The sequence below is a fragment of the Chiloscyllium plagiosum genome, chromosome 9, assembly GCF_004010195.1.
Source record: "Chiloscyllium plagiosum isolate BGI_BamShark_2017 chromosome 9, ASM401019v2, whole genome shotgun sequence".
Classification (NCBI taxonomy): Eukaryota; Metazoa; Chordata; class Chondrichthyes; order Orectolobiformes; family Hemiscylliidae; genus Chiloscyllium; species Chiloscyllium plagiosum.
Window position 1 is genome coordinate 22,714,036 of NC_057718.1, and position 10,491 is coordinate 22,724,526.

The following is a 10,491-nucleotide window of genomic DNA, read 5'->3' on the forward strand; positions in this document are numbered from 1 at the left end:
GTCTCTGAAGAAGGAGGCCATCTGGTGTGTTCTATGGTGGAACCGCTCCTGGGAGCAGATACGGCGGAGGAATTGGGAATACGGGATGGCATTTTTGCAAGAGGTAGGGTGGGAAGAGGTGTAATCCAGGTAGCTGTGGGAGTCGGTGGGTTTGTAGATGATGTCAGTGTCAAGTCGGTCGTCACTGATGGAGATGGAGAGGTCCAGGAAGGGGAGCCAGGTGTCGGAGATGGTCCAGGTAAATTTAAGGTCAGAGTGGAATGTGTTGGTGAAATTAATGAATTGCCCAACTCCTCGTGGGAGCACGAGGTGGCGCCAATGCAGTATTCAATGGAGCGGAGGACGAGGTGGGGAGTGGTGCCTGTGTAATTACGGAAGATCAACTGCTCTACGTGGCCAACAAAGAGACAGGCATAGCTGGGGCCCATACGTGTGCCCATGGCTACCCCTTTGGTCTGGAGGAAGTGGGAGGATTCGAAGGAGAAATTGTTAAGGGTGAGGACCAGTTCGGCCAAACGAATGAGAGTGTCGGTGGAAGGGTACTGTTGGGGACGTCTGGAGAGGAAAAAACTGAGGGTTTGGAGGCCCTGGTCATGGCGGATGGAGGTGTAGAGGGATTGGATATCCATGGTGAAGATGAGGTGTTGGGGGCCGGGGAAACGGAAGTCTTGAGGAGGTGGAGGGCGTGGGTGGTATCTCGAACGTCAAGCCATGTGACCTCCAAGTATGAAATGTTGGATGAAAATGTTATGCCAATTCCTCTACATATTGCTCCAAAGTTTTACCTCAGTAAAATAAGTATAATGCTAACCACCATATTGATGGACAAATCACACAGTTTTAGATCCAGGCAGAAATGTAGTTAAGCGTTGTTTACATCCCAGCTGCTGATATTACTGGACAATCAGATCTAACACTGAGACCCAGATTGATGGTCCATAAGTTTTATTTTGTTTTTTGTTTACCACAGAGCTCAATGTAATCATAGACTGCATATCTACTTTTAATAAAAGAACACCAATGTTTAATACAAAGAGAAAAATCTGAATTATGTTACAACTGACAAAACCTATTTGAGCAATCTCGTTACAAACATCCAGAAGAAAGATTCATCCCTGTGATCCCAGCAATAGCCTGACAACCACTCAAACCACAGTAAAGAGTCATCCTGTTCTCCACACTAAAGCTTCTTGCTCAGCTGATACAGCTATAATCGGTTTCTTTTCAGCAAACTGCTGTGCTTTCACTAGATGTAATTTTCTTCAATTTTTGTCTCTCATGACACCTTAAAAAAATTATTAATTCTGCTGTTGCACCCAGCCCCAGTGAGATTCCTCAATTTGCTACGGTTCCAGATGGAATACCCAAAACCGTTAAGCTCCCATGTGAGCAGGGATGAAACATAGAAACTCAGAGCAGGTTTAGACTATTGGGTCCTGTGAGTCTCCTCCAACATTCAATATGATCATGGCACAGTGGTTAGCACTGCTGCCTCACAGCGCCAGAGACCCGGGTTCAATTCCCGCCTCAGGCGACTGACTGTGTGGAGTTTGCACGTTCTCCCCGTGTCTGCATGGGTTTCCTCCGGGTGCTCCGGTTTCCTCCCACAGTCCAAAGATGTGCAGGTGAGGTGAATTGGCCATGCTAAATTGTCCGTAGTGTTAGGTAAGGGGTAAATGTAGGGGTATGGGTGGGTTGCGCTTCGGCGGGTCGGTGTGGACTTGTTGGGCCGAAGGGCCTGTTTCCACACTGTAAAGTAATCTAAAACCATAAGCACTATATCTGACTCTGTCTTGAAGGCATTCAAAAGCCTCAATTTCTTTCAGTGATAGATAATTCCACAGACTCACCACTGTCTGAGTAAAGAAATTCTCCTCCTCTTGATCCTAAATGGTCTGCCCCAAATCTTTAAACAGGTTTTCAAGGTTCTGGACTCCAGGGTCATTGGGAACATACTTCCTGCATTTACCCTGTCAAGTCATGTTAGAATTTTATAGATTTCTCTAAGATTATGAGATCCCTATAGTTAACAGACAACTATGAACTGGCTCCTCTTCTTTATTCACCCACCTCCTCTGATGGTCACAATAAGATTAATTTTAAAACGTTCCTTTCCCTTGTGATTACCTTTCTCCCAGACCCAAAAGGAGGATTAAACTAACCATTTTCGCAGGCTTTTGTGAGTCGACAAAGAGTAATTTATTAATATCTTTATGCAAGAGGAATTAGCTCTGTAATTAGAAATGGGAGATGAATCTCTAAAAGAGGTTATCAAGAAACATATGTGGATCAATCTCTGAATTGTTAGCAAAGAGTGGATAGTCAAATTTGTGTCCATTGCAGTAGAGGTTGCCTATAGCCTTGACATTCCTAGTTGATTGGTTGGTTTTTTGATCCTTAGTTTAATAGATTGGTTAGTATTCTTTTTAGAGTCATAGGGTTTTACAGCATGGAACAAGGCCCTTTATCCTTTCTCCTGTGGATGAACTCTGGCATTCCTTTTGTTGTCTTGTTTCCTTTTTAATGGCTGGCAGCACTCGAAGTATGAAGATCTCCCTTTACCTGCAGCACAGGGGTAACTAGGGGATAGTTTTTTTGACTGTGATCTTCATGGCACTTGAATGCTTGAACCCAGGCTGATCCACACAAGGATATTCAATCCCACCAGCACACTTCAGTAGAGTTACATTTGGTTTCTTAACTCTGAACCCGTTTACTGTTTAAAGGGAAAACATAAAATGTGTCCGCCTGACTACTTGCTGTTGAGCAAGTGATTGTCAGCCCTTGTTATCTACATAGGAACAAGAGATCGCAGTCCAGGCTCTTTTGACTTGCCTCATCCACTCCTTGAAGGGCTGTAATTTGAAATTCCCATCATGTTGTAGGTATGACATTCGGCAGTTCGCTCTCTGCAGACAGCCACTCAAATTATATTCACGGGCATTTTTGGCTGCATCAGCCCTCTTTTAAAAAATACAATTGGAATTTGAAAAATTAAAAATATTCAGGATCTAGCCCATGGTCATTGGACAGCTTATTATCCTTTGCATGGCTTCCCTGGACTCATTTTCAAAAGTCTTGCCCAGTGTGTTCTCTTAGACATTCCACAGCCTTCTGCCACTGGGGCTGTCTCCTCAATGACTTTAAATACCTCCCTAGCTCCGACTGCTTGAAGACTGCTAATAGCAGCACATCTGCTGTTAGTGGGCCTCTTCCTTCTGCATTAAACTACTTCCCCCCTCCCCTCTGGTGGTCACAATATTCAAATCCTAAGAAAAGCTTGGAGTGATCTTCCATTGGCTACTTGCTGGTCACTCTGTTGAAATCATGTGACTTCTTGTAAATGCTGTTTTCAATTTACGATTCAAAATTAATTTCTGACCCATGGAAAATTGGAGGTGTGATCTTCACAGAACTGAAAGTCTAAGATCAACTTTTCCTCCACTTTAGATCTCAAATTGTCAACAAACAATATTCATATATCATGAACCTTCATAATAATAAAAACTGAAAATTGTTGTCCAAGTTGATACCCTTTGCCATTAATTTTGTGAGAACAGTATCTTGCATTCTGTCTTGAAATGAATGGGCAGAAATTTCAGTACTTGCATATTATGCACAAACTAAGTTCACTACAACAAGTAAAGCTTGAATTATTTAGTCTAAATACCCATTACAGTGGCCTGATAAATGTTAGTTACTAACAGTCAAGTACCCTGGTACTGAAAATGAATTAAACTGTTACAAAATGGAACTCATCTTTTTAGCTTTATTTCTTATGCAATTGAAGCTATTCAAACCTCTATTGATTTGTTTTGTCCTGAACCACGCCCCATTCACCTATTGCCACTAGATTCTCTGACCTGCATTGGATTCCAGTTAAGCCAGCTGCAGTTGTATTATTCTCATGTCTGAAGTTCTCCACAGACTCGCTCTTGCTATGTCCCTGTAACCCTCCAAGATATCTACGCTGATCTGATTCTGGCTTCTTCAGCATCTTTCATTTTGTAAATAGCTCTACCTTTTGGCACCTTGAACTGTCAAGACTCTTATCTCTGGAATTCTCTCTGTAAACAGCTCTGCTTCTTTAACCCATTTTCATCCTTTAAGAAGCTCTTTGAAGCCATGTCTTTAAGCAATTGCTTTTGGCCATCTGCCCTCATATCTCATTAGATGGGTCAATCTCAAATGTTGTTTGCTAACATCCCTGTGAAACAACTGGGGCAATTTACTACATTAAAGATATTATATAAATGCAAATTGTTGTCCTTAAAAAGGATGTAATAGCTTTTTATTTTTTTCTTCTAGTCTGTTTTGTTTTTGCTTCTCTTAATCCAATCTTCTTTTTCCTTCTCTTTATTGCATTTACTGCACTTGATTTGATGGTTCATTCAGCGTCCTAACTTCCACTTTCTGGTTCAGACTCTGCTTCATTCATTTCACAACACTTCTCTAATTGGGAATGAGATATACCCTTGGTTGCCTGTTCTGTGAGATACCAGATACCCTGAAGAATGCATCATGTTGTTTTTACCTCCCACTTGCAGCAACTGCTGGGAATCAAGCTGTTTGGACATAATCTAACCTTTTCAGAGTGGGTCCCATTCATTGATCAGTGAAAGGAAAATGCATGCCATTAATTGTGGTAGCCCTTTATATTTACAATCGGTGAAAATAATGCCAGTATTACTGCATCAAGCTTCCAAAATAGTAAATTACAAGTCCCAGCCAATTGACATGGTAAGACAAGAAATGATGCTCTTCACCTTTCCCTCACCACCCAAAGAAAGGGGAATTTAGATGCCCATTCACTTTCATATGTTTCCTCACTCTTATTGTCAATGATCTTTACAGTTGAGAAGTTGTACCTAATGTTCTTTCGAATGTGCTGTTGTGCTCTGCATGAAGGCAAGTCTTTGGCACACTGCCTTGGTGGTTTTATCTTCAGCGATAGTTTGCTATTGCCTACTGCTTTCAGGGGTGAAAGCAAGGAAACAGATACCAAATCTATCTCAGCCAGAAAGGGACTTGTACCCTCACTGTTCGCATTATTCTGAATGAACTACATGCTAGTCACCTAGCCAGCTGTGCTCATCACCTCCAATTACTTAATACAGACTGCACCTAAATATAAATGGACAGGGTTGATGCAGGTAGGGTGTTTCCCCTTTTGAGGAGTCTCGAATGGGGGGTGGTGTGGTACAATTTAAAATAGAGGGGATGTCACTTTGATGAGATTTTTGTTAATCAGAGAAGGTTGTGGAATTTCAGTCTTTGAGTACGATTACGGTGGAGATTACTAGATTCCTGATTGCCACTGCTATTCCAGGTTACTGGGATGAGGTGGGTAAAAGGCACAGAAGTGTTCAATCAGCCATGATTTTGTCAAACAGCAGGGCAGGTTTAATGGGCTGAATGGCCCAGTGCTGTTCCTGTGTTCTTAAGGGAGGAGTAAAAATAATTGAAAGAAGGGAAGTTGCAAAAAGTAGCAAATCCATCCCTTTAAGGTGACAAAAGGAATGCTGCAGCTTTACTGAAAAATAAAAGACTTATGAACTGACAGAATTTTGTTTTCTTTCACTGTGTAGCTACTGAGGAAGAGGTTGAAAATGAAGGCAAAACTGTCAGATTTTGGCATGGCTAAGTGAAGCAAGGCTGCCCTTTTACTTTGCACTCCCATTTTAGATTGATCACCATTTTCTTCCAGACAAGGAGTTTTTATTTGCTACATGGAAATGACAAAAAACTGATTAATTTTGTTTTTGCAGCTTGATATAATCAAAGATTTACGAAACAAATTTGGCAGCTTCTGGGAAACGACTCTGGTAAAACAAAAAAAATAAAGAAAAGAAAACAAACAAAAACCCACTAATTGTTCTGTGTTAGTGTCATCTACAGTATTTCAGTAGTTTTTGTTTCTAATCCATTATCTTTTTCATTTGTGTCCTTTTTTCCTTTTATCCCCTCTATTTTATATATAGATAGATTCCTGTAAAAGCCTTTTTTTTAAACCTCTTCCATCTGAATTTTTTGTTCTTTCAGCGTGTTTCTGAGTAATTCCAATAGAACACAAAGGCAGCAAAACCAGCTTCATGACGACCTGCTTTTTGCTGCTGCTACTGCTGCTGCTCCTCATAAGCCACACATGTCTCCCAAAGTTTCTTTTGTCTGCACATGATGCAGATTTAATTGTTTCACACCCCCATGTGTTCAGCTTTCAGCCGTGCCATTGAACGCCCAACGCTGCTGTACTCTGCAGGGCTCTAGACTGCCTTCTGTTGGTATCCAACTTTGTCCCATCCAAGCTGCGGTATCCTCTTTATAGCTGACTTGCAGGCTTCAAATCTACCAGGAATTCGGATTTGTTCATCCACATTTGCGTCAGGGGTCTTGTCAAGCCTGTTTCCATCCTCCACCACTGGGCGGCACGGTGGCACAGTGGTTAGCACTGCTGCCTCGCAGCGCCAGAGACCCGGGTTCAATTCCCGACTCAGGCGACTGACTGTGTGGAGTTTGCACGTTCTCCCCGTGTCTGCGTGGGTTTCCTCCGGGGGCTCCGGTTTCCTCCCACAGTCACAAAGATGTGCAAGTCAGGTGAATTGGCCATGCTAAATTGCCCGTAGTGTTAGGTAAAGGGGTGAATGTAGGGGTATGGGTGGGTTACGCTTCGGCGGGTCGGTGTGGACTTGTTGGGCCGAAGGGCCTGTTTCCACACTGTAAGTAATCTAATCTAATCACTGGAAAAGACCTGCTGTGATCTCCCTCACAGCAATTATATAATGGTGCATTTGGGAGCTAACAATGCCCTTGCATTAGTTGCTTGTTGTGATTTGGCTGAAACAAGGATGACACACTCTTTGGACATGTATTCTGTCCCACACTAGCCAAATTCAAACATTTTGGGATTTGGAAAATGCTTAGTCAATACAAGTCAAAAATGTTTGCGCCTTCTTTCATCAACATTCCAAATCACGCTTGATTAATAACCTAAGATTCCAAGCACATACTGAGCGTGGCTATTCTGGAAGTTGTGAACCACAGTGTGTTGGTGTAAACAGGCTTAAAGTGCAGCAAGTATTTTCTCACATCATCCTACAGCAAGAAGATAAAAGTTTCTCTAGTCTGCCCTGCGAAAAACTGTGTTTGTTGACATTCCCGTACACGACCTAAAGAGAATGCCAGATTCCTGCTAGAAAGGGCTTTATTTTGAATCAGTTCATTTGTTTGTGCAATCTCCTCAAAAAAGGATACTCCAGCTCTAAGATGGTTGAAGGAACTAGCATGACTATTGAAAAACAGTGAGGCAGACGTCTTGACCTCATGTGTCAGCCTCCTGCAAAGATGGACTGCATACAGGTAACAGCAAAGTCGAAATTCCAGTGTTAGGCCTCAAATATGTATGGCCTGAGAAGTTAGCATAGAGCCCTAGGTTTGAAAACAAGCAAAGTCTTCTTGTTGGACAAAAGAAAATGCTTGATTTACCTTCATTTGATTATCTGCCTTCTATCTCTTCAGGAGAAGGAAATGGAGAAGCAAAAGCTTCTGTATCAGCAAGCGAGACTCCATGACCGAGGAGCTGCTGAGATGGTTCTGCAGATGATCAGTGCCAGCAAAGGTAAATGAACTAAGGGTTCTATGGAGCTTCACTGTTAAAAAAAAACCTATCTTCAACCAAAGCAATTCCCAGCACCCTATGAAAAGGCCATTAACATACCAGTGTCAAGGGTAATGGCCTTAAGTTATGAATTAAAATTCCATCAATAGAGGATGCTGTAATTCTGAAATAAAAACTGAAAGTGTGGAAAAAAACTTAGCAGTCTGACTGGATCTGTGGAGAGAACAAAACAGAGTGAACTTTTTAAGTCCAGTATAAACCTTTATTGGAGATAATGGAACTTCCTTTTATTGAAGAGGACTAAACTTTTGAGATAAAAATGTAGATCATGCCACTACTGACAGAAATGAATAATTCAATTGTAAACTATGACAAAAATAAAGCAATTTCAGATTTGACACCAGTTATTTTAACTGAGTCAAAAGTCATATGGTGTTTCCTGCACAGAAATCATATCCTAATTTAACCTGAATATTTTTGAAGAAATGTTAATGGGAAAGAAGTCACATGTGTGGGAAGCTGCCAATCAACAATCTTTCCTGCAGTTTGGAAATTCTACCCCATGAAGATTGGGGCAATAATGTCCCTGGTCCTCTGGCAGTCAGATTATTATTCAAGATACAACGCTGTGTGTCCTTCACAAAGTGTTCTATGCCACTTCTACCATAAGCAATAAATCATTCCTATCCGTACAACAGGGGAAGGAATCTTGTGTGGCAGTGGTAGCAACCCTGTCTCTGACTCAGAAGCTTTGAATTCAGGACCTACACCAGTACGTGGATGGTTTACTCACAATGCAGCCAAAGAGGTTGAGTATCAGTTGTAACTCATTCCAACATATACCAATAGAAGATGATGAGTGAGAGAGATTTTAGGTCAGCATTACAATGGAAAGCAGTTGGAGTCTCTCCATCACTATCCATAGCTCCAGGCTACAATTTGTTCATGAAACTATATCTTACCACAGTGACTCAAACTCCTTGGGAAGACCAGGTTGCTTAGTTGGTAGGCAATGCAACCAGATGGATCGCTGGGGTGATCCTATTCCAGCTGGGATAGATACTTGGTCTGCCTCCGTGCAATACCTATAGTGGAGGCAATGAGGCTGGGTGGTGGATTTACTTCCAGGCAGAGAACTCATGAAGTGTGATGTGAAAATCAAAAATAAATCCCTCACAAATGTTTCTGATCTCTGCTAGTGTTAAAACTCACTGAGATACACTCATTAATGATAAGAATTTGGAAGGATATTATTAAACATGCTCATTGTAAGCAAGTGTAGGTCAAGGGCAGCTAAGAGAGTTTCCCTAAACTCTGATCAAAGTTCCTCCTGAAATGCAGTTTGTCCACTAAAACTGGTCAGGTAAACATGTTGAATGGAAGAAAAATCTTTAAAGGTTCAGAGATAATCTTTCCTTTTCAGGCTGTTTCCTTCTTCAGTTATTTTTCTGTTCCTCGCTGTTCAAAAAAAACCACTTAACCATTCTAATCCCATTTTCCAGCACTTGGCCCACAGTCTTGTAAAAGTTGGCATCACACATGCACATCAAAATACTTCTTAAATGCTTTGAGCGTTTTTGCTTCTATCACCCCTACATGCAGTGAGTTCCAGATTTTTGTGAAAAACCTTTTCCTCACATCTACTCAAAATCTTCTGCTCTTTATCTTAAATCTATGCCCTCGATCATTGATCCATCCATCCATCAAGGGAAAAGTTTTTTCCTCACTCCACTATCTCCGCAGCTCATAACTTTATACAGCTCAATCATGTTACACACACACACACACACTCTCCTCTACTCCAAAGAAAAGAACTGCAGTCTGTCCATCTCGATTCATATCTGAACCTCTACGCATGGGCAACATCCTGGTAAATCTTCTGATCAATACCTTTTTTATTATTACTTGTTTTCACAAATGTTCTGCCACCCAGATCCCTGCTAGTTCCCTTTTGTCATTTGGTGATTTGGATTTTATTTAATTTTCCTTTAAGTTGCTACCCTGCAGTATGAGACATTTCAAGAGTTTTTTGAGAGAGGTCCCTGTGGTAAGAAAATTCTACAATGAGACCTTGATCTTCCCATCTTCTACATCAGTTAGATTAATCACTAAATTCCTTGTGGATTTGTTCTGAACATATAATTGTTACTTTCTTGCTGAATCTTAGATTGTTGAATCCACCTGCATTGTAATTTCTGAAAGCCCAGAGGTGAAATGTTTAACATTGACATATTTGCCTCATAATGCTGTGAAATTTGCTACCAAAACTATAAGAATAGAGATTTAAGGCTATTGCTAGCAACCTCGTGTCATTGCTCAATCGTGGACCCGCGATATTGTACCGTTGTTTAACATGGGTTTGTAAATAAAAGTATTCAGTAATTGCTGTCATTTTCCTTAGGAGAAATGGGACCGATGGTTGCATCCACTCTAAAGCTTGGGATCGCTATTCTAAATGGCGGAAACTCAACAGTTCAACAGGTAAGTTAGACTGAATACCAAAACAAAGGACTGATGATGAATCTGTACCAGACATTGATTATACCACAATTGGAGTCTAGAAAACAGTTTAAATGGGTAACCTTACAGAACATAGAACATAGAACAATACAGCACAGAACAGGACCTTCGGCCCACAATGTTGTGCCGAACATTTGTCCTAGCTTAAGCACCCATCCATGTACCTATCCAATTGCCACTTAAAGTTCGCCAATGATTCTGACTCTGCCACTCCCACAGGCAGCGCATTCCATGCCCCCACCACTCTCTGGCACTGTAAGAATTTGTATATCTTACATTATCATTCACTTCCCGGTGTATGGCACTCCATGTTGGACAGGGCGTGTGAGCAGCTTTGACACACATGTTTGAAACTT

At 41.4% G+C, this 10,491-nt stretch overlaps 1 protein-coding gene across 1 annotated transcript in view; it reads left to right on the top strand.

Moving 5' to 3' along the window:
* The window catches only part of ryr2a (ryanodine receptor 2a (cardiac)), a 749,067-nt gene that overhangs the window by 650,579 nt on the left and 87,997 nt on the right, over window positions 1-10,491 (top strand). Inside the window, exons 78-79 of the mRNA XM_043695572.1 lie at window positions 7,516-7,615; window positions 10,017-10,096. Of these exons, the coding sequence (XP_043551507.1) occupies window positions 7,516-7,615; window positions 10,017-10,096 (180 nt within the window). The remainder of the gene's footprint in view (window positions 1-7,515; window positions 7,616-10,016; window positions 10,097-10,491) is intronic.